At 37.4% G+C, this 25,408-nt stretch overlaps 1 protein-coding gene across 4 annotated transcripts in view; it reads left to right on the forward strand.

Annotated features, from left to right (window-relative positions):
- The window catches only part of LOC123516920 (selenocysteine lyase-like), a 60,906-nt gene that overhangs the window by 32,942 nt on the left and 2,556 nt on the right, over positions 1-25,408 (forward strand). Inside the window, exons 7-9 of one of the 4 annotated variants that reach the window (XR_006678340.1) lie at positions 2,595-2,679; positions 10,072-10,208; positions 16,800-16,928. Coding sequence is in view for 3 of the 4 variants with exons in the window: in XM_045276688.1 (XP_045132623.1) it covers positions 2,595-2,679; positions 16,800-16,938; positions 20,846-20,897 (276 nt within the window). In the remaining variant the exon portion in view is untranslated. Of the gene's footprint in view, positions 1-2,594; positions 2,680-10,071; positions 10,209-16,799; positions 17,500-20,845; positions 21,233-25,408 lie in introns of those variants that run through there. The other 3 variants (XM_045276688.1, XM_045276690.1, XM_045276689.1) reach the window with 3 other exon arrangements.

Genomic DNA, 25,408 nt, shown 5'->3' on the forward strand with positions numbered 1-25,408 from the left:
AATCTGACAACACCCCACAACAAGGATGGATAGATGTGACATGTCACTAGCTACCACCAGCTCCTTAATTTATTTCACGCCGTATTTTTTATATCAGTTCTCTCCAGTATGCTGCACAATATGTAAACGTAAATCTACATCTACAGTACCCACTTCTATGGCCTAACATACGTCTAACTATTCAGTTTTATTCGAAATGTAACTCCTTCTTGATCTCATTCCATGAGGTTGATGGGGTTGCTCCACGCTGATTGGCTCTAAAGCGTTTGCCAAACGAGAGCAAACGCTTTGGAAAGGCGTTTGCTCGCGTTTGCGAAAACTTGCCTCCATTTGACTCCGTCTGCCCCCAGCCGCGCCGCTACTGAAAATGCCTAAAGGGCGCATCATTGTACCGCACACAAAACTTACGTACTACATTTCCACAAGGCTTTCCATTTTATCCATTGCACAGTCACGAGTTCAGGTGTTTCTTTTAGCTTGCAAGGAAGATATGATCTCACCAGCCTTATTAACAGAGTCTGCTGACTTGAAAATAGTAGAGACAGTAGATGGAGTCAAGCCATGGTGGCGAGCAATGCTATTAGTTTTCTCGCCTCGTGTCTGAATAATATCCACATTATTATTAGGATGCTCTTTAGATTGTTGTTGACGTGTATAGTAAAGAAGAATGATAGTAAGGCCGAATTGAGATACAGTAAGTCCTCGTAATACGGTAGTTCTTTATACGGTAAATTCACAGTTACGGTATTTGGAAATTACTGCCCTCGATTCGATATACGGTAAGAAAAATTCACAGATACGGTATCGGCTCATGTCATCCGAGAGGGCCCAGCGTGGGGGACCATGGGTGATAACGTCATCCACACCACACCTCCCCGCCACTCACAGTACTGGCTTTGACTTGACCACTCTTGGAGCCTATTATTTCTTCCCGTCCCCCCCTTTTTTTAACTGCATTACATATTACTTACATGCATTACTAATTAGATGAATAAATGGAATATTAAAGAGTCTAATGTAAGCACAAATATATTCATAATAATCATGGCAAACACTAAAAAACTACTACCAGCTGTGAACCATGCAGCAACTGATAAAGAGCACAGATGGGCCTGGCAAGCCCACTATCAGTAAATGGTGGAAGTCGTATAACATCAAGCACGCCTTAGATAACAGTAAGTTATCTCGGGACGAAGCGAAGATGTCTACTATGAACTTGGCGTGCCACTCACAGTACTAACTTTAACTTGACCACCCTTGGAGCCTATTAGCTCTTCCCCTCCCCCCCTTTTTTCAACTGCATTACACATTACTTACATGCATTACTAATTAAATGAATAAATGGAATATTAAAGGGTCTATTGTAAGCACAAATATATTCATAATAATCATGGCAAAGACTAAAAACCTAATACAATCGGCAAACCATGCAGTAACTGATAAAGGGCACAGATGGGCCTGGCAGACCCACTATCGTTGAATGATGGAAGTCGTATAACATTAAGCACACCTTAGATAACATCAAGTCATCTTGAGACGAAGTGCAGACGTCTACCATGAACTTGGCATGGAATAAAGTATGGCCAGAATGCATGCATGACTTCCCAGGCTTCGCTGAAGACGACATCGGTGTGATCAGAAATGACATAGTAAATCTGTGACGTAGGGCTGGCTTTGATGAAGTTGATGATGATGATGTTCAAGATCTTTTGGAAAGCCGTGCTGAATATCTCTCAAATGATGAACTTATAGAACTAGACAAGGCAGGAGGCAGAAAAAGAGGGAGACGAGGAAGAACCAGTGCGTGGCCTGGACAACAAAACTTAGAGAATGTCTTGGTGGTATCGAAAAAGCTCTGGAAACTCTGAAGGAACATGACCCAAATCCTGCCAGGAGTAGCAAAGTGGTTCATGACGTAGAGAAAAGTGTTAATATTTATCAAGAAATCTATGATGAAAAAAACGAGAAAAACTAAACAATCCTCCATCTACTCGTTCTTTAAGCCAGTCAGACATGCCGTCCCTATCACATCTGCCGACCCTGCTACAGCTGGCCCTTCTGCATCTGCTTCCGACAGTGCAGACGAAGACATCTTATCCTCATCTACCCACTCGGCGAAAGATGAGTAAGGGCTGAAATCCCTACTGTCCCTTAGCCTCGGGAAGGACATCATCTGATAGAATACATGGCGATTGAAAAGTAAATAAACACATTTTCTGTTTACTTCTTTTGTGCAGTACTTTTTTTTTTTCTTAAGATTATTTTCATGTATTTTCATTTCTTTAAGGGTGACATTTGACGTGCTGGAACGCATTCCCTATTATTACATGTTATAATGGGTTCGGTATATGGTAAATTCGACATGCAGTAAGGTTTTCAGGAATGCATATGTACTGTATTTGGTTTACAGGAAAGAAGGGTTATTCTTTGTAGTTACTATTCAGCATCATATGATGTGATAATCAGATGTGCTCAACAAGATGCATATATATTGTTACGTTATATGTCATTATTTGTATTAATGACTGGTTGTAAAGAATCTCATGATTTAGTTCCATGTAAATATTTTTTCCAACATTTAGTTTTATTTTCAGGTATCAGGACCTGAGATTTTGAGGCATTGCAGACTGGTGCAGGCCAGCTGTGGAGCTGCTTGCCATGCCCATACAGAAAATCAGAGTAAGTATTATAAATGTTAAATATTAATAACACTGGAGATATGAAAGTGGTAATCATAAATATTTAATTATGATACAGGCACATTATCATTTATTCAGGATTCTCTGAAATCTGGAAATCAGTCCTGGCGATGTGTGTGTGTGTGTATTTACCTATTTGTATTTATCTATTTGTGTATTACAGGGCCTGAGCTAAGCTCTCTGTGACCTGTCTCCTTGTCCATTCCTGTCATATCTCTCTTTCATCTGATTGACACACACCACGTCAACGACATCACTGCTCAGTTTATTCCACTTATCAATGCTACGATGCGGGAAACTGTATTTTCTCACGTCATTTAGACAGATGTCCTTTATTAGCTTTTTTCCATGTCCTCGGAGATGATTACTTGTGGTCACCTTTATAACTCTCTGTCCAGTATGTCAATCTTGTTCACCAATTTATACAGGCAACCCCCGTTTAACGAAGGTTCACACAACGAAATTTCGCTATAACGAAGGTTTCATTTTACTACCATCTGCTCGTTTAACGAACACCAAACTTGCTTTAACGAAGTTTTATCCAGGTAATTTTTTTCCAAATTTGAAACCCCCACTGTATCATGCAAGCTGACAGGCTTTTGAATACATCAGGAGCTGCTGGTACTAAGGCCTGCCTCAGGAGGAATCCCGAGACACCTATAGAATAAAGATCAAGATTAAGCCTCTCGTGGACAGCACAGGCTCTGCCGATACAAAGGCCTGACTCAGAAGAAATTCTGTGTCACCTGTAGCATCAAGGTCAAGATCAAGATCACACACACACTCACTACCCAGTCAAAACATAACAGCGTCACCAGCAGCTCATCTTCCTTAGTTCAACTTACCACCAAAACACCCTGCTATGTGGCCTAACGTTCCTAAGAAGACCAGGAAGTGTCTTACTCTCGAAGTGAAGCTGGGTATTATTCACAGACAAGAGAGAGGCCAGAAAACTAATAACATTGCTTCCCACCATGGCTTGACTCCATCTACTGTCTACTATTTTCAAGTCAAGATACTCTATTAACCCGCTAAGACCGATGGCCGCAAAATTCGCACCCTCCCATTACTGCAATTATCATAAAAAAATCAACTCTTATAAATTACTCTGGAAAAAAATCTGCTGTTAGTAGACATGACAATGCATCATCTTACAAGTTTTTATTGCTCTACTCACTATGGTTGTCTCAGAATAATAACCGATAATTGGAGAAGATTGTGGTAGCGGCAACTCGGGGGAGGTGCTTTTATGTGTATTCTTACATAATGTAAGGCACTGCTCATGTTTTATGTGTTTTCACATGTTTTTGTGTTTTCACTCATATTGGCTGATTATAGTTACGTATGTTTTATCAAGCGTGGGTGACGATGTTGTCACAATAGCGGGTCGGGATCTACCTCCAACCTGTGCACTTTCCGTCTTGTCCCGCCTTGTCTATCACTTTTATCACTAAACTTTAGCTTCCTCTTAGCACCAGTAGCCATAGTTGTAAATAATAGTTCCTTAAATAAGTAAATACGTAAATACGTAAATAATTATCACCGCGACACAACGCTCACGCACCTCACAGAAATTTTGGAGACTAGCTGGCTAGAGCCTAAAATTAGCAAGGTGGTCAAGCCCACCATCTATCTCTCTCTTACTTTCCTTCACCCTTCTCTTCCCACCCACTTTCTCTTCAGCTAGCTACCTCTCTCTTCACCCCTTTAAAAAAAAAAAAAAAAAAAAGCTGGCTAGAGCGGTGTGCTTCCTGGGAGCCGACAGTACTACCATAGGCCTACGTCATGACCAAATATAGCAGCGCTACCAATGCTAGCGCGGTTTTTATTAGCGCTCAAAGTAGCTGCCCCATTTAAGGACTGTCGGAAGTGTGCAATGCAGCCCTATTTAAGGCCTGTCGGACTTTACGGGTTAAGAAGGCTAGTGAGACCTCATCTTCCTTGCAAGCTAAAAGAACCACCAGAACTCGTGACTCTACAATGGATAAAATGGAAAGCCTTGTGGAAATGTGGTACATAAGTTTTGTATGCAGTACCATGATGCGCACTTTGGTTACATTCCACAGGTTGCCGGTAAGTGTATTTCCCGTTTCACTCTCCCTCCCTTCATAAAGTTAAGATCATCAACATTATAAAGTTACGTACATACATACATTAGTGTACATTATAATGACTTAAATTAAACTACCTAAATATTTAACTTTATAATTTTTACTTTCATTAAACCTTTTACTGTACTATGATGCACTCTCACTTTGCTTACTCTCAATGGAAGTTCAAATCAAGGGTTATACTTGTTATAATCAGTTCGTTTAACGAAGTTTCGCTTAACGAAGTGTTTTTTAGGAACGTAACCCCTTCGTGAAACGGGGGTTGCCTGTACATAGTTATCATGTCTCCTCTTGTTCTTCTCTCTTCTAATATGGTCAGCCCCAGCTTCCTCAGTCTTTCCTCATAGTCTAACTCCCTGGGCCCATATCCACAAAACTGTCTTAGGCCGATGCGAGTTAAGTCTGAAATCGCACTTAGCTTAGGGTCAATGGGTTAGGGCCGTCAAAAGTCATCGTGCTTAGATCGCTGTTGATGAACCGCACTTCGCGCGCTAGAACGCATTGCTTACAAAATATCGACATTGGATATATTGAAGAAAATATTATTATACTAGCATTTTCTTTGTCTTTTATTTATATAATTTCATAATACAAGTATCGGGTAAGTAACATAGAATCAAAGTAAATATTTCTGAAGAAAAATATATGCATTGAAATGTATTCCCGTTGGTAACGAGCAAACACTCCAAGCAGCTACACACAAGCTCTTCAGAGAAGTTCCCGCCATCTGCAAGGGCGTCTACTGTTTGTGTGATGGCTCTGCTGATGCTGGATTGGGAAGGGCGAAGGTCATCACTGCTACACTTGCATTTTTCCAGTGGCAAGATAACGTAAGGTTATGATAACCTTCATCTCTGGGGTGAGCGAGTTTGACCTACTGGTCTCACTACACAGGGCTTCCCTCACAAGATTGGTCACAAATAAAATACCTTCCCGGTCTAATCTGTACCTCTTGATAAGTTCAGCATCATTAAGCTCATTTAAAACGTCCCTTCTACGATGATTTCTTCCTGGCTGATGTGGTTGTTGCTCTCATGCTGTTTGTTTACATCCAGCTCCGTCGTCCATAGCACTACTAAAACAGGGTCGACCCAGTCCTAGCGCTAAGCACGACGTTAGGACTGACGAAAATTTTTAAGTGCGTTTTCTGGCAAGTTAGGCACGACAGCCGCCATTTTGGTTTGTTAAGGACAATGCCATCGGCCTAAGACAGTTTCGTGGATATGGGCCCTGAGTCCTGGTACCATCCTTGTTGCCAGCCTCTGTACCCTTTTCCACCTTCACATTTTTCTTCATATGCAGTGACCAGACACATGCTGCATATTCTAACTGGGGTCTTATTAACCCCTTTGCGCCGGATGTTAAAAAAGCCCGCCTGTATGATATACGGGTGGTAGTGCCGCGCCAGAAACTCATGCAAGCTTGTCATACTTGTCGTCTTTGTGTATTATGCTGCTATTTTTTAGTTACTGTATCGCCTTCGAAGAGGAAAATGGACGCTTCTCTCTTCAGAGAAAAAGAGAGAGAGAGAGATTAGAAAATGTTTTGTTTTTGTATTTGTGTGTGTGTGTTTTCACGAATGTTGCAAGGCGGGACGCATGTAACTTATCTTTCGAGAGGAGAGGAGGAGAGAGAGAGAGAGAGAGAGAGAGAGAGAGAGAGAGAGAGAGAGAGAGATGGGAACAGTCTATGCCATTGGGTAATTTTAGACACAAGGCGGGACGCATGTAGCTTATCTTTAGTGATTGGTGGAGACAAGGATGATGGGAGGAGCACTAGGATTTCAAGGACAGCATACGGCGTGTGTAGTTGGTATCCAATACACTATACGGTACAACTGAACTGAAGAAAGCTCAGAAAAGAAATATGACGCCTACGTAGGCGTCACCGTATATGCTACTGGGGCTTCATGATGCCTACATAGGCGTCACCGTATTGAAGGGGTTAAGGTACATAATATCTTCTTCATCATTCCTTCATTTAGTTAATGGAATGCAAGGCCAATATTTTGAAGCATGTTGTATGTTTTCCAAAAAATCTTGTTAATGTGTTTCTCCGGTGACAAGGTGTTTTGCACGGTTACTCCTAAGTCTTTCTCCTTATTGGTCTCTTTAATTTTCTCATCACCCAGCCTGTAATCCCTGTTTGGTCTGTATCTACTTCTTTCCATTTTCATAACATGGGTCTTGTCTATATTAAATTCCATCTTCCACTCCTTACTCCATTCATATATTTTATCAAGATCTTCCTGTAACTTGTTACAATCTTCCACATTCTTTACTCTCCTCATAATTTTAGTATCGTCGCAAACATGTTCATGTAACTGTCAATTCCTACTGGCATATCATTAACATAAATCAAAAACATGATGGGACCCAGCACTGACCCTTGTGGAACTCCACTGGTTACCTTCTTCCACTCGGACTTCCTTCCTCTCACCACTGTTCTCATTTCTCTTCCCATTAAGTAATTTTCCATCCATTTTGCTAGTTTATCATTTACTCCTCCAATCATCTTTAGTTTCCACATCAGTCTATTGTGTGGTACTTTATCAAAGGCCTTTCTCAAGTCCAGGTAGATAGCATCCACCCATCCCTCTCTATGTTGTAGTATGTCAGTCACTCTTGAATAAAAACATAATAAATTGGATACACGATCTTCCTTTTCTGAAACCAAACTGCCTTTCACTCAGAATGTTTTCACTTTCTAGATACTCACTCCACTTAGCTTTAATTACTTCTTCACATACCTTGCACAATATACTAGTCAACGATACTGGTCTATAATTTAGTGGTTCCATTCTACTACCATTCTTATATATAGGCACAATGTCAGCTCTTTTCCACTCTTTCGGGACTAATCCTGTTCATATGGAGGTTTCCACAATATCAAATACGGGTTCAACAATTGATCCTTACATTCATTTAGCAACCTCCCAGATATGCCATCAGGCCCCATTGATTTATTAATATCCAGATTGCTTATAATTTTCCTTACATCTTCCTTAGTAACCATGATGTCCTGCATTTGCTTTATTTCCGTAGGCCTTCCTCCCATAAAATGCTCCTCCTTTGTAAACACTTTGCAAAAGTTGTCGTTCAAAATTTCAGCTATATCTCCAGCATCTTCATATACTTCTTCCCGTTTTTACCTTTTCTATTGCCTCCCTTTTATTTAGTTTTCCATTTATGAATTTGTAAAACATTTTTGGGTCACTATCACAGTTTTCCACCACCCTCTGTTCATATTCCTTCTGTGCTGTTCTCCTTACTTCAACATATCTATTCCTTGCTGTTTTGTAGACTTCTCTTGATAATACATCACTGTTTTTCTTGAGTTTCTTCCATGCCTTTTCTTTGTTCTTTTTTGCTTCTTCACAATTTCTATTAAATCACTGTTTATTATTTAAAGTCCTCTTTCTGTGATATGGCACAAACTTTTTCACAGCAGAGTTATACAAATCCATGAATTTGTCGTATTTCAATTGCATATCCCTTTCCTGGTATACCAGTGTGTGTGTGTGTGTGTGTGTGTGTGTGTGTGTGTGTGTGTGTGTGTGTTTACCTACCTTTGATTTATAGGGTCCGAGCTTGGGTATTTATGTACTATCTCTTTGTCCACATTTATCAAGTTTGTCCTTCATCTGACTGACACTCGCTGCACACACCACCTCTCTACTCAGTTTGTTCCATTTGTCAATGCCACAATATGGGAAGCTATACTTCTTAACATCTCATATACAACTGTCTTTTTGTATTTGCTTTGGGTGTCCTCTCAGTTGATTGTTGGAAGACATCATTATCAAGTCTTCTCTATCTAGGATATCCATTCCATTTACTATTTTATACATTGTTATCATATCTTCTTTCTTCTGACGTGGGTAAATCCTGTCTTCTTAATTTCTCTTCATACAGCACCTCCTTAAAACCTGGTATCATCTTCGTTCCCAACCGCTGCACTCTTTCTAGTTTCTTTACGTGTTTCTTCATATGTGGTGACCATATCACCGCTGCATATTCTAACTAAAGTCTAATTAAGATGATTAATATTTTCTTTATCATATTCTCATTCAAATAGTTGAATGAGATTCTAATTCTTTGGAGTGTGTTGTAAGTTTTTCCAAATATTCTGTTAATGTGCTTTTCTGGTGATAAGTTGTTCTGTATAATCACTTGTAAGTCCTTTTCTTCACTGACTTCAGTTATTATCTCTCTCCCCAGCTGGTACTCCTTATACGGTCTATATTTGTTTATGCCCATTCTCATTACTTGACTTTTGTTAATGTTGAACTCCATCTGCCATTTTACACTCAAATTATATATCCTGTATGTGTGTATATATATATATATATATATATATATATATATATATATATATATATATATATATATATATATATATATATATATATATATATATATATATATATATATATATATATATATATATATATATATATATATATATATATACACACACACACACACACACACACACACACACACACAGTGTGCGGAGCTAGTGTGCCAATAGTTTTTCGTTACACATTTCATGTCAGATTCCCAAAAAACATACAAATTCTAACTCTACTCAATACTTAGTACTTTATTGCATTTCCTTTTTCTTGAGCACCTCTCTGGTTTTGGTACAGTATTAGCTAAATTTTTTGAAGTTTTTCAGGCATGAAGTTGCTAGAAAATTGTGAAGCTCTTTTTTTCCAGCTTCGAGAGTATAGAGGTGTCATGGCCTCATAATTTGGCCTCAATTACAGCCCATAAATTGTCTATTGGAGAAATATCTGATGAATTGCCAGGCCAATCTTTTATGGTGTTGATTTCACAATTATTTAGCCATTCTTTGACAATTTTAGCAGTATGAGCTGGTAGCCCATCCTGCTGGAAAAATTTCACCTTTGGTTTTCTCAAATGATGACTCAAGATTATCCATTAAGAGTTCCAAATACATTTCTTTAGTGATACTAGTGTTTTTAGGGAACACAACACCAGGACCATTGAAAGTAAAACATCCCCAAACCATTAAACTCTGAGGGTGTTTGGTGGATTTTTTAGTGTAGCAGGGATCATCAGGATCAGAGCCTGGGCACCTGTACACTGTTAGATGTTGTACCACTCACACAGAAAGTACTGTTCACCACTTATCTAAGGTCCAGTCTTGATATTTCTTTGATAGCTGGATTCTTTTCTTTCTCTGTGAATCTTTTATAAATGTCTTTTTCTTTGCTGGCAACGGCGGTACCCAAGGTCACACCGCAAAGTATCATGGACAGTACGGAGAGGGACACCAGCTAATAAGTCAGGATTCCCTTCCTTAATTTGGTGTCCTGTAAGGCTGGGATTGACCTACAGCTGCCTCCTGAGAAGTGTTCTTGTCCTCTCAGGTACCTTACTCGGCCTACCAAGTTGCTTTTGTGGGAGTGGTAAATTTTTGCCCCTACCAGCTTTGAATTTTTTAATGAGCTCCTGCACAGTATGGAGCTTAAGGCCTTTTTGAATGCAAATTTCTTTGTTGCTAATACTACCTGCTTTATGGAGATCAATGATAGCTTGAATAGTTTTATCATCAGTACACTCTCCACCCCATGTGTATTAAGCTGTGACTTATAAGAAAAGAAGTGCAGTATTAGTGCGGAAAGCAGGAAAAAGCAAACAAGGCAGTACCAAACATCTACTCGCTATGACAACTGAGAGTGGCCTGGGCAGCATCTTTCTGCAGCGTGAGGGTGAAGAGGGGTGTACCTCGCTGTCAGACATACACTATCTCTCTCACCCCTCTTGGTTTTGTTGCAACTAAAGAAATACAGTCAACTTGTAAAGTCACCGCACGTCTCCCTAGACGCTGTGACTTTTTATGTAGACTATATATATATATATATATATATATATATATATATATATATATATATATATATATATATATATATATATATATACACACACACACACACACACACACACACACACACACATTGGGATAAACAGTTATATATATTTATTCGCTGATGATGCATAGTTGCTAAGAGTTATCAAAACCAGAGAGGACTGTCAGCTGTTACAAGAAGATTTAAACAAGATCTTTGAATGGAGCTAGAAGTGGAAATTGGAGTTTAATGCCAAGAAATGCCACATAATGGAACTAGGAAAGAGTAAGAGAAGACCAGTATGGAACTATTTGATGGGAGAGGAGCAAATAATGAAGACTAAAGAGGAAAAAAATCTTGGAGTGATCATACAAGAAAATCTGAGCCCTGATAAACACATAAGCAAGATATTTGGACTATCATTTAAGATGTTGACTAATATAAGAGTGGCATTTCATTACATGGATAAAGACATGATGAGAAAAATCATCACAAGCATGATACGCCCAAGGCTGGAATATGCAACAGTGTTATGGTCTCCAAGCTCTTAAAAGGATATAAGAAAATTGGAAAGGATATAGAAGATTGCTACAAAGATGTTGCCGGAATTAAAGGCCCTCACATATGAAGAACGACTGAAGGAAATGGGACTGCCAACCATATAAGATAGAAGAGAACGTGGGAACCTAATGACAATGTGTAAGATAGTAAATTATATTGAAAAGATAGACAAAGAAGACCTGGTGCTGTTGACGGAAGATTGAAGGACAAGAGGACATGAAAAGAAGATCAGGATGAGGCATATTGGAAAATACAGTTTTCCACACAGAACAGTGGAAAAGTTGCAGCACATAGTGTGCATAACTTTAAAGAAAAACTAGATAAATGGAGATATGGAGAAGTGAAGCTGGATATTATTCACAGACACGAGAGAGGCGAGAAAACTAATAGCATTGCTTCCCACCATGGCTTGAGTCCATCTACTGTCTACCATTTTCAAGTCAGCAAACTCTATTAAGAAGGTTGGTGAGATCATATCTTCCTTGCAAGCTAAAAGAACCACCTGAACTCATGACTCTGCAATGGATAAAATGGAAATGTGGTACATAACTTTTGTATGCGGTAGAATGATGCGCTCTTTGTTTACATTCCACAAGTTGCCAGCTAGCGTATTTCCCACTCCACTCTCCCTCCCTTCATAAATTTAAGATCATCAACATTATAAAGTGACTTACATACATACATTAGTGTACATTATAATGACTTAGTCTTAAATTAAACTGTTTTAATGTTTAACTTCATAATTCTAAATTTCATTAAACCTTTCACTGTACAGTAGAATCTTGAATCTCGATCAATCTCATCTTGATATTTCGCATCTCGATTGCACCATAAAAAACACACGATTCACATATCTCGATCAAATTACATGAATCTCGATCGCTATTTTTTATTTTATTGTATCAAAACAAACATGGCAATGCGATTGTTTAGATTGCTCTCCCACCTAACGGCAGCTTGTGGAGTGTAGTGTGTACCAGTCACCCACGGCCTCCCCCAGCCATTCAAACTCCGGGCGTGCGCGGTCAAGGTCGTCTACTTGGGGTAAAGGCTACCTGGATCCCATTCATCATGTTTCCCACAGCCATTGGAAAGGCCCTGCAGGTGGATAAGGGTAAGAATGGGAGTAAAGGACAACAAAGTGTGAAAAAACCCAGAAGTGAAAAACGTGACTACCGAAAGGGAAAAAAACTTAACAAATACATTGCGGAGGACAAGGATAAAGTGTTGCAGCTCGTGGAGAAAGGCCACAGAGTTAGTGAAATACAAAAACTTCAGATATTCCTCAGAGTACTATTTCCACATTAAAAAGCAAGAAGGATGACGTGAAGAAATCAGTGACATTGGCAAAATAATACACTCGGACAGCGTCGAATCACGTGTATTTATAATGAAAGTATCTGTCTAGTGGCAGAAATGGAATATTATCTGGTGAAGTGGATTCATTATATGAACTGGATTTATTATATGAACTGTAATGTATTATGGGGTAAGTACTTTAGGTGTAAGATTCAAGGTTAACGTAGTTAATATAGGTTAGTTGCCAAAGCTTTGGTCCCAATTACATTTTTCTCTATAAGAAATTAACTACGCATCTCGATATTTCGAATCTTGATCAGTATTTTTGGTCCCAATTATGACTGAGATTCGAGATTCTACTGTACTATGATGCACTCTCGCTTTGTTTACTCTCAATGGAAGTTCAGTCAGGGGTCAAACTTGTTATAATTGGTTCGCTTAACGAAGTTTCGCTTAACAAAGGTTTTTTTAGGAATGTAACCCCTTCATTAAGCGGGGGTTACCTGTAATTTTTTCCAAGTTTGAAAGCCCTGCCGTATCACACAAGTCGACAGGCTTTAGAATACACCAGCGCCTCTCGTGGACAAAACGCGCACCACTCACACACCCTAGTTCAAAACAATAACAGCGTCAGCAGCAGCTCATCTTCCCTTGCTCTACATGCCACCAAAACGCCCTGCAGTGTCGCCTAGCGTTGCTAAGAAGACTCTTGAAGTGAAGCTGGATATTATACACAGACACGAGAGAGGCAAGAAAACTAATAGCATTGCTTCCCATCATGGCTTGACTCCATCTACTGTCTACCATTTTCAAGTCAGCAGACTCTATTAAGAAGGCTGGTGAGATCATATCTTCCTTGCAAGCTAAAAGAACCACCTGAACTCGTGACTCTGCAATGGATAAAACAGAAAGCCTTGTGGAAATGTGGTACATAAGTTTTGTATGTGGTACAATGATGCGCCCTTTGTTTACATTCCACAGGTTGCCAGTTAGAGTATTTCCCGCTCCACTCTCTCTCCCTTCATAAATTTAAGATCATCAACACTATAAAGTTACTTACATACGTACATTAGTGTACATTATAATGACTTAATCGTAAATTAAACTGCTTAAATGTTTAACTTCATAATTTTTACTTTCATTAAACCTTTTACAGTACTGTGATGCACTCTCACTTTGTTTACTCTCAATGGAAGTTCAGTCAGGGGTCAAACTTGTTATAATTGGTTTGCTTAATGAAAATTCGCTTAACAAAGGGTTTTTAGGAACGTAACTCTTTCGTTAAGCGTGGCTTGCCTGTATATATCTGACTTATACGAATTACCCACCTCCCCAAATAATTAAACTCTGATTTTAGGGAGATGCAGGATTTATTTATTTAATTTGGGGGGATTTAAGATTTTGAGATCACTATTGTATCAACAAAATCTTCAGACCCTGAATTACCAGATGGTATAGTATAGTTTTTTGATAATTAAATACCCTTCCCATCAAGAAGCCATTTTTAAATGTCTTGTGTGGTTGTGTCATAGCCTGAGTCACGCCCTACACAGTATGTGGCCGGGAGTCAAGTAGGGAGGTGTGTCATTTAGCTCTCTAATATTTGTCTGACAGGTATAAGTTGATGGGAATTAGAATGAGAAACATCAAGAAGAGAAGACGACTAGAAACAAAAAAACAAATGTATCGTTGGGAGACAGCTGGACTTTTAATTCTGGCCTCTCCACTCCATCATTCATGTTATCTCCCCCCCTCCCCCAAGGACCTCCAAGACCCTGCCTCACCCCTTGCCTCACTGCCAGGCTTCTCCACCAACTCTCTCTATATCATAAGACTGTTATGATCTTTTCAAACACTTTTTTTTTTACTGCCTTCATCATCACAACTTTACATGACAGCTCTCACAATAACACTATTACAAAAGAATATGTTGAGACAGAGGTAGAAAGCTGTACCAGACAAGCAATAAATACTTCACTATCATTATCTCACTTCAACATACTAATAATGACTCAGATAGTGTCCAGTTCAGCAGTGAAACAGCAGATTGCCATGACGCTGCTAGTGGCACCTTCCCAACCCTCACATTTTCTAGAGAAGCAGGTATCTTAATGTTATCATTTTACCATGCTCCATGAAGTCATTATTGTATACACAATCATTTAATGTGCTTTCATTCATTGTTTTCTTACCCATTTGGCTTTTTTTTTTTTTTCCAATTTATAAGGGATTGGGAAAGGAAATTCTGCATATCCGGATATTTCGCATGTCCGCCAGGGCCTTGGATGCTATAATCCAGATACGAGGGTGATTACTGTATTACATTTTCCTTACTTTCTTGCTTCATTTTTTATAGTTACAGCATACATAGTACAGTAGTTTATATAGTAATAGAATGCAAAAAGTAAGATATTAGGTAAAAAATAGAATTTTTTGGGTCTTGGGAGGTGGTTTGGAGCAAATTATAATTTCTTTCATAAGAATACATGTATTTTGATGCTTTGGAGTAAGAAAAAAATTTTGAACGGATTAAGTTCGTATTCCAAGGTACCATTGTATATGAAAATCTGGGAAATTACCCCTTTCAAGTCTCAGATAACTATGTTTATAGTTTGAACCATAAAATAAACATCTCACATTTATAAAGCACATGCAAAATTCACTTTAACACACTAAGAAATCATTATTTTACATATTGTACATTACATTTTGATGAAAATGCTGTACACTAAAATGAAATGGGACGGTACATAACCCATTGAGATAACGAACCTCTGTTTACTGAATCTTGGATATGAATACCCTGTTAAGACTTGATCACTCACTTTATTGTACAAATTAACTTTGGAAATGATAGCATATTATGAATCATATAAACAAAAGCATCCTAATTCTTCATTTTAGGAAAATGTGCATCAATTCTGTTTGATATCCCTTCACTTATGGTACCTAGGAATATATACTGTGCTGGTATAGGTGATGTTGAAAAGGATATTCTTGCATAATGTTTATTAGAAAATAACAACACACATCTGTGTGCAGGACAACATTCATTAGGTCAGAATTATGTATGAGATTTGTTGTAACTTCCTAAACTACAATGAGACAGCTAATCATGAAGCAAGTACAGATAATGAATACCATACATACTTATGCAAATTGGAAGTATTATGTACACTGAAAGATTTGTTCCAAGTTCTAAATTTTGAAGTTCGGAAAGTGTTAATTCTTGAGAGTTCCTTATAAAAGATCATGTACCTTTACTTTGGTTTATTCTTGATGTGGTATTATTACTACAGTATGGATATGTAAAGAGAAATTTAGAAAAAAATAGTTATTGGGCAGAGAATAACTGAATGATATGGTGGACAGTAAAAAGTGTGTGTGTGTATTTACCTAGTTGTAGTTTTACAGGGCCTGGGCTTTATGCTCGTGTGGCCCCGTCTCCATATCTACACTTATCCAATTTTTCTTTAAAACTGTGCACACTTGTTGCTGACACCACTTCCTCACTCAAACTGTTCCAAGTCTCAACACATCTTTGCGGGAAACTATATTTCTTAACATCTCTCAGACATCTTCCCTTCCTCAGTTTCTTACTATGCGATCTTGTGCTTCTAATGTCATATTCTTCTCTTAGGATCAGTTTCTCATTATCCACTTGGTCCATTCCGTTAATCAATTTATAAACTTGTATCAGATCCCCTCTCTCTCTTCTCTGTTCCGGGGTTGGTAGATCCATAGCTTTTAGTCTCTCCTCATATGTCATCCCTTTAAATTCTGGAACCATTCTTGTAGCTATTTTATGTAGTGTGTGTGTGTGTGTATGTGTATGTGTGTGTGTGTAAGAAAGCTTTGTTTGAGCTACCTTCCTTTGCTCAGATGTTAGTCAGATATGTTTTTTAGACCAATGTTCAAGCAGAGATCTCTTCCTTAACTGATCTTTGTAGATATTCCTGCAACACGAACCTTTCATAAGTAATACACATAAAAAAAAAAGCTTCTGCCTATTTTCAGGCACTTTGGGAATTCTAATCAGGATTGAAAAAATTATTGTTGATATATTTTGGTACCTGAAATTATATCTGTAGTATCTGAAAACCAACTGTATGAAAGTTGCTAGTAATCTTTATTTCTTCTGCCATCTCACAAAATAAAAATTTTGCCTGAATATTAATGTTTGTCTATCATAAATCAGTTGATGATAGCCTTTGTGTGCTCTTAGATATTTTTTGCTTTTCTAACTTTCAGGTATCCTAGAGGCATCTGGTGTGTGCTCCTTCCATGCTTCTCGTACCATCCGCCTCAGCTTAGGCCGAGACACCACTATGGAGGAGATAGACCTGGCCATCCAAGATGTTAAACAGGCTATTGAAAAACTGATTGGACGGTCAGTATAAGTAGCATTGAAAATTTTAATGCATTTCCATTTTTACATATGCATACAAATTCTGGGGGACTGTATCACTCTAGCATGGCGGATGCAGACAAAATAAGAATGTGTACATCAAAGAACTCTTTATTATTGCAGTTCAGTGGTTTTCTAATGTAATTTTTTATCTACAGAATTTTATACCCTGAAAGGTTTTGTAGAGATTGATGTGTGATACTTGAATGCACCTTTTGTGTGTGTAAATTTAGTTTGCTCTAGCTATTGTTCCTTTCACTTTTGATATAAGTAAGTTTAAGAAAGGAGGTGTATGAATGCCTCATTTTGAAATTGTGATATTGAATAGACAAGGATTCAAGAAACTGAAAAGGCTTTGGTAGTGGTTTATTACTTTCAGTTGATATCATGATGTAGAATCTATGTGCCTCCATTACGGTTGGCACACCAAAATATTATTTTTGCCAGGCAGTTGTGTACTTAAAAGCAAACTTCAAAACTTGGGTTAAGTACACAAATTGTTGACTTTCCATGCAGTCTGCACACAAAGAACAAATAGAAAAACACTCAAGATATAGTGATAGAAGTTGGATGGAGATGTTTTGTGATTTATACATGAATAAATTCCTGTGTGTGTGTGTGTGTGTGTGTGTGTGTGTGTGTGTGTGTGTGTGTGTGTGTGTGTGTAGAAACTTGATTGACTGTCTTTTTTGTGTGGTGAAAGATTGTAATACCCAGTGATTAGACTGTGATAGGTACTTTTTTTTTTTTTTTTTTTTTTTTTTTTCTTCATTATACTAGTGAGGCCAGGCTAAAGCCTCATGAGAGTTGTAGAATTATTAAGGTCTTATTAAATGTGATTTCATTTTGATTGAGAAATTGAAACTGAAATAATAGTGAATTGAAAGTTAAAGTTATACATACATTTATATTTGGTGAAAATTAGGTGATGAAAAGTTATATTGATTTTCTATAATTTCTTTGTTGTTTTCAGCCATGGGTTTCTATATTTTGTAGATTTTTCTTTATTTATCTGTGAGGCCAATGCAAAGCATTGATATAACATATAAATTATAACAAAAAAATGCACACACACACACACACACACACACACACACACACACACACACACACACACACACACACACACACACACACACACACACACATATACACACACACACACATTCATATATATATTTATATATCAACCCTGGATTTTAGACAGTGTGGGAATGAAATATAGGACATGGAATAACAAGATAGCTGTTGTTAAATGTGTCACATGTTTTTGAGGTTGAATGGAATGATTCTTTTTACTGGTAAATGATATGGCTCGACATCTCAAAACTGGCAGCTAGTGTGCTGGCAGCTAGTGTGGAGTCACACTGGAATTTCCCCTCTGGACATTGTTGCCACATTTCCAGAGTTTGTGATGAATAACCTCTATTGTTTATGTAAATTAATCCCGTATGAGATAAACTTATGATTAAACTTTCACTTTAGGCATTGCAATATAGAAGTGAACAGTATACATGTACTTATACATGAGATGTTTATATGCCAATAAAGTAAACATGGCACACAAAATTTACAATGGTTCTAAAAAAGATATTCATTTTCTGATGTTTACCATGGTTCTGGAATGTTAGGTGTTTTCATTGTTATATTTGGAATTTAGAATGAAGGAACAGAGGTGTAAATAACCCAATTTCTTAATAAAGAAATATATTTAGCCACTCATGAGCAGCAACACTTGACAAAGACCCAGAAGTTTTGGTTGCCAGTTCTCAAAAAAATGGCTTTTTATATATTTCTGAAGTGGGTAAGTAGTTTCACTAGTGTATTTAGAATATGTGTAATATGAAGGGTCAACAGTGAAAGTCAAGAATTTCCTTAAAAGAGAAAAAAAGAAAAAGCACCCAAGCATTAATGAACAGCATGTCACTATCACATGTACATTGCTACACGCACACACACACACACACACACACACACACACACACACACACACACACACACACACACACACACGAAGAGAGAGAGAGAGAGAGATTATCATTGGCTTAGGAAACGTGACATCAGTTTTCGCAGGTCACGCGACTCCACTGTAGCCGTTAGAGATGGTGGACCATGGTAATTGTTTTATTACAAAGCAATTGTATACTTAATTCAGAGAATTAACACTTTAGTTATAATTACAAGTATGCTATTATATATTTACTAAGTGGATGATGTAGCAAACTGCCAACTACAGAATGAGATAAGATTAAAGAAAAGCTTTAAATGGGTTAAGATTATTCATTCATGATATTTAGAATATCTTTTTGCCAAATCCTCATATATATATATATATATATATATATATATATATATATATATATATATATATATATATATATATATATATATATAGTCAATTTTTTATTAATATGACTTTGAATGATGCGATTTCAATTTAACACAACTTGATTGTTAAGGAGATATGATTAAATGAAGCAATTTATTCTATTTAGCGTGGATTAACTGAACTTGATGACGTCACACACACCCATATGTTGTGTTTGGTGGGAACTGAACTGGGCTGGGGTCCAAGAAACTTAACAAGTGGAGCAACTGCCGACTGCGAAATAGTATCCATGAACACATAAGGAGACATTGTTGCTATGGTAACGAGGTTGCTATGCAAGTTGTCTGTGAAACCACCTCCCAAGGAAGTGTTACTGTTTCATATATATATATATTTATGTTCACAAAACAACATTTCTAGTGGCTTTTTTACAAGCCTTACCACCAAGAAATGCTGCACAAAGTGAAATCTTATATGGAACAAAGAAAACAAAACAGATGAGGATCAAGGCATTTGTCTGCACTGACCGGCAACAGCCGCTGCTGCTGCTTCTTCTTCTTCTTTTTTCTTCTTCTTCTTCTTCTTCTTCTTCTTGTGATCCTCTTTAGCTTCTGTGTTGTTTTCATCACAATATTTGTGTTTCCATCCCTCTGTTGTCTGCTATAATGAATATCATATCTTTGTATTCATAGATGATCATACCATGAGGATATGACGATTGCCTTGACTCTGTGACTCTGAGTGATAGTTCAGAGACGCTGTTCCTTCCTTCCTTCCTTAAGAAGGAACCGAGTGTCTCTGAATTATCGCTCGGTGCCACAGATTCAAGGTGATCCTTCTTGGTTTGATCATATATGAATACAAGATAAGATATTCATTATAGTAAGCAACAGAGGGGCAGAAACACAAATATTGTGATGAAAGTAACACAAGCTAAAGAGGGTCACAAGAAGAAGAAGCGGCCGCCACCGATCAATCATCAGCAGTGGACAAACATCTCCTCATCTCTTGCTTTGTTTTTCATTTTTCATACAAGATTTCACTTTGTACATCACAAAATAATCCTTTTTCAGTGCTAAGGCTTGTAAAAAGCTAATAGAAATTTTTTGTGAACATAAAAATATGTATGAGACCTCACTCCTCAATCTGGGGAGGCAGTGGCGTAGTGGATAAAGTGGTGAGCTTGGGATCGGGCAGACGTCCACGCATAGGTTCAAATCCCACTACATACCACTTTAAAACTATGCCATTTGTTGAGTGGTTTAAAGTTGCCTACATGTCACCATGATACCCAGGATCTAGGTGGTTACACCAAAGATGTGCTTGGGTGGTGATATGGGACCTAATATGGGTACCACTGTAAATAAAATTGCCTGCACCACTAATGGGTGGAAGCTGAACAGCGCTTCTCATATATACTCATTAAGTATGCCTACAGACGCTATAGGCCATAACATTAAAAAATGATAATAATAACAAAATAATGAAAAATAGAAAAATAAATAAATTTGGCACTAACATGCACTCTGATTGGATGATTTTCTCTGCATTTTCACCCAGTGTCTTATACTATGGCATCCTAGCATCCTTCAACCACCTCACAGGAAAGTGATTCCAAGAAATCAAGGAAGACTGATCAGTGAAAAGAAGTTGGAAGTGTTAGATCGCCATGCTAGGGGAGAAAAGACCTTGGTGATTGTCTGTGATTGTCCATACAATGGGACTGAGGGAGAGCACATTTCTTACCATCAGAGCTAAGAAAATGAGAACGTGTGTCTTTATTGTTTCTGTGACCTAGTGATGTTTTTTTTAATAACAAAATTCCCATAATAAACACACTTTCCCAGTGGCCCAGAACATAATCACTTTCCTTCACATTACCATAATTTTTTATAAGAAAATTCTGTTCAATAACACAATTTTGAATAACGCAATATCTTCAGGAACGTAACCCTCATATTAATTGAGAGTTGACTGATATATATATATATATATATATATATATATATATATATATATATATATATATATATATATATATATATATATTCGACAGAAGGATTGTATGCCATGAACTTTATTGAATAAGTTCTTTTTTTTTTTTTTTTTTTTTTTTTTTTTTTTTTTTTAGACAAGTTCAGTTAAAACTCTTTTGATTCTTAGAATAAAATAATAATACCTGTCTAAATCTTGATCAGACTTGTGGGAATATGGCTTTTACAAAATTCTAATGAATATAGATACTAGAGATGAAATGCTATGGTGTTTTCAAGGCCGATACCGATACCGATTATTAGTAGTCAAGGAGGCCAATAACCGATATTTGGAGCTGATATTCATTTGCAGTATATCGGCATTGGCCTTTCTTTTTCAAATTTGATGGCCGATAAGAGATAAATTTAAAACTGGGTTATTTTGGCTCTGATGCAGTTGCACCTCTCTGTCTGCTGTCACTACTCTGTTTCCAGCATTGTTCCACCCACACCACCATCTGATTGGTTACAAGCAGAGCCACAGTAACAGCCAATCAGCAGTGAAAGCTGTGCATGCACATTGCTTACACACATAGTGGAGATACACGCATGGTGGAGAACAAGGAATATACAAGGAGGAAGTTGTGGTGTGGGTTAAAGTTCAGAGGACAGCGGCAGTGCTGCCATCTGTTGGTAGTGAGCACTTTCATAGAAAACATTTTCAGGATCTTATGAAGATTTCTCCCATGGTTTTCCCTCCCTACCTCCTATTCTTTCCCACTATTCTCTTTTGTTTATATATATATATATATATATATATATATATATATATATAATATAAACATGTTTTATTTGCCTTATAAGTTTATTAATACAAGAGAATAGAGGGAAAGAATAGGAGGTAGGGGGGGGAGCATGGGAGAAATCTTCATAAGATCATGAAAACGTTTTCTATGATAGTACTCACTACCAACAGACGGCAGCACTGCCGCTGTCCTCCAAACTTTAACTCCACACCACAATTTCCTCCTTGCATATTCCATGTTCTCCACCATGTGTGTAAGCACTGTGTATGCGCAGGTTTCACTGCTTATTGGCTGTTACCATGGCTCTGCTTCTAACCAATCAGATGGTGCTGTGGGTGGGACAATGCTGGAGACAGAGTAGCGACATCAGACAGAGAGGCGCCGCTGCATCAGAGCCAAACTAACCCAGTTTTAAATTTATCTCATATCGGCCATCAAATTTAAAAAAAAGGCCGATGCCGATATTCGTCAAAATGCTTAATATCGGCGCCTATAATCGGTCAATCCCTAATAGATACTTCACTCATTTGCTTCCTGTTACAATTAAGTACCCTTCATGAAGTATAATCAGTGTTTTGCTAACAAATAAAAAGAAAAAAAGAAGTTAGTACTACAAAGAACAGAAGCTCCACTGAACTACTGATTCAGTTGACAATTACTTCATGTATAGTAGAAATTTCTGTGGGCACAAAAATCTTATACGATTTTTTATAGTTGAATTATTTATGTATACATGATATGTGTTTTAACAAGTTTTGGCAATAACAAAGTGTCAAAACTGGACAGTCAAGCAAGAATGATTTAATAATGTTTATTGATTTATTGATAATAGTATTTAAATTTTCTGTATGTGGATAAATGAAGTTTTGCTGTTTGTGTATATTTTAAGTTTGTGAGATACAGGATAAGAGCCACATTAGACTTGTGCTGTCGTGTGTCCTTATTGACTTTCATCCAAATCTTCTTTAGGTTTATGGATTGTCTCGGCACACAGTCTCATTGATAAGTTCATTCTATAATGCTATGCTTCTGTGAGGAAAGCTATGTCTCAATGTTTCTTCTACAAAACACCTTTCAAAACTCTCTTCTTAGTAGTCAAAATTTCATTCTTTACATTTTTTCCATTCTTACTCACATGTCTTATATTTCCATTCATTAAGGTACGTTTTGCTTGGTGCGATTATCATGATCATCGCTGTACGATGATTGTTCAACGATTATCGCTCCACGATAGTAGTGGGTGTACCATTTTGCTTCTAGCATCAGTGTCTGTGCGATTTTCGATGAGACAGCAGTCACGAGGTGAAAGTGTCTCAAAGAAGGTATAGTGTCGCGAGAAAATGTCTTTCAGCAAACTGAGTAGAAAGAGAAGGTGGTTAATTAAGTATCTTGTAGCTGAAGAGATGGAAGATGAAGAGCTTATTTTCAAAATGTACGGGGGAAAAAGGACTAAGATACATTTGATGTTTGAATTGAGAAATGAAGAGGGAATGTTTCAGAAATTAATTACAAACCACCTGCGTGAAGACCACAACAAGTTTGCCGAGTTTTTCCGCCTTTCTACTGAACAGTTCAACTTCCTGGTTGAATTGATCAAAGACGATCTATCTAAGGATCTCATCCTCTTCATCAGAAAACCTGGGAGCCATGATGACACACTCCTTCCAAGTCAAATGATCGTTTGTGACTGTGATTACATTCACCCCCTAGCCGTGCAGCTATTTAGGGCCAACAATGATCGTTAGCGACTGTAGCATCAGTCGCTCGAAGAGCAAAACAGTCCCATTCAAAAACATTGAATTAGTGCTCTAGACAATCGTTTGACGATCATCGTTAAGCCATGAATGATCATCGTTGAGCAATAATTGCACCGAGCAAAACTACCTTTATTCTTTCTCAAAATCTTCTCTCACTCTTGTCTTTGAGGAGATCCTTATTGAAGAGGTAAAAAACAGCATGGGCTGAGGTGCTCCCATCTTCCCGGCTCATTATGTTGGTTATAGTACTTACCACCAACTTTTTGGGAGACAGGACAGCAACATACAACACTAGTGCAACTCCCACCTCAGCCAGGGATGGATGTATGTGATGTGTGTGTGTGTGTGTGTGTGTGTGTGTGTGTGTGTGTGTGTGTGTGTGTGTGTGTGTGTGTAGAGAGAGAGAGAGAGAGAGAGAGAGAAATGGTTGATTATTCAAAATAAAAGGACCTGACTGGTGTAATATGTGTGAGGCTGCAGTAAGAAGTGAGATGTAAGACGTGCTTGTTGGTTCAAACCTGAAGTGGCTAAAGGCAAAATATTGCTGGTTCTTATGTTTTAATATACATGCTACCAATTATCCCATTTATCTATCTTCAGTTGGAACTGAAATGTGTATATGTACACAAAGGAGTAAATTGTTTGATTCTATCTCCTCTCATCCCATAGCCTTTCAGTCCTTGCTGTTCTTAACCTGCTCATTCTCATATTTTTCATCATATAATCATATTCATACTTGGCTCTCCTATCTTCAGCACCAAGAGCATACCAGATGTTTACTATCTTCAGCACCAAGAGCATACCACCAGATGTTTACAGAGAGAGAAAAAAAAATGGGGAAAAGAAAAAAAAAAGAAAAAGAAAAATAAATATATATATATATATATATATATATATATATATATATATATATATATATATATATATATATATATATATATATATATATATATATATATATATATATATATATATATATATATATATTCAGAATCTGACAGTTGTTTGTTCTGCTAAAAATTGGTAAATATGGAAAGTCTTAAATTTCTGTACACATTTTGCAAATAGAATATTTTTCTTGGAGGAAACAACAAAATCTTTTACAAGGAATGGTAATATCAAACTATGCTTCAGTATAGTGAATTTTTTATGAAAATAATTTGGTCCAGGTTCATAAATAACAAAGGCAGAAATTAACTTGGTCAGTTTCATTATATAGGAATAGAAATAATGAGAATAAACATCTATTAACTGTGCTGATAGTATTTAACAGATAGTGAAAACATAATGCTCTGTAACAGTCACCTTGTTTCTTTACCTGAAAGATTTCTACACATTCTCATTCATCTTTTGTCCCTGAGCCTTTCACTGTTCCTTCATTGTAGACCAGAGAATGCCATTCATAGTCTCACCCAGGAAAGTTAAGAGATGAAGTGTGGAGAGGAGTTAAAGATTTTTCAAGACAGAGAGGGAGATACCAGACCATGCAAAGAGGAAAATAAAATGGAGGGATATTATCATAGATGCTCATTTTCACATTCATTTCATCCCACCCACAAACTTCCTACTCATTCACCCAACCACTAA

This window comes from Portunus trituberculatus, chromosome 41 (genome assembly GCF_017591435.1).
Source record: "Portunus trituberculatus isolate SZX2019 chromosome 41, ASM1759143v1, whole genome shotgun sequence".
In the NCBI taxonomy this organism is placed as follows: domain Eukaryota; kingdom Metazoa; phylum Arthropoda; class Malacostraca; order Decapoda; family Portunidae; genus Portunus; species Portunus trituberculatus.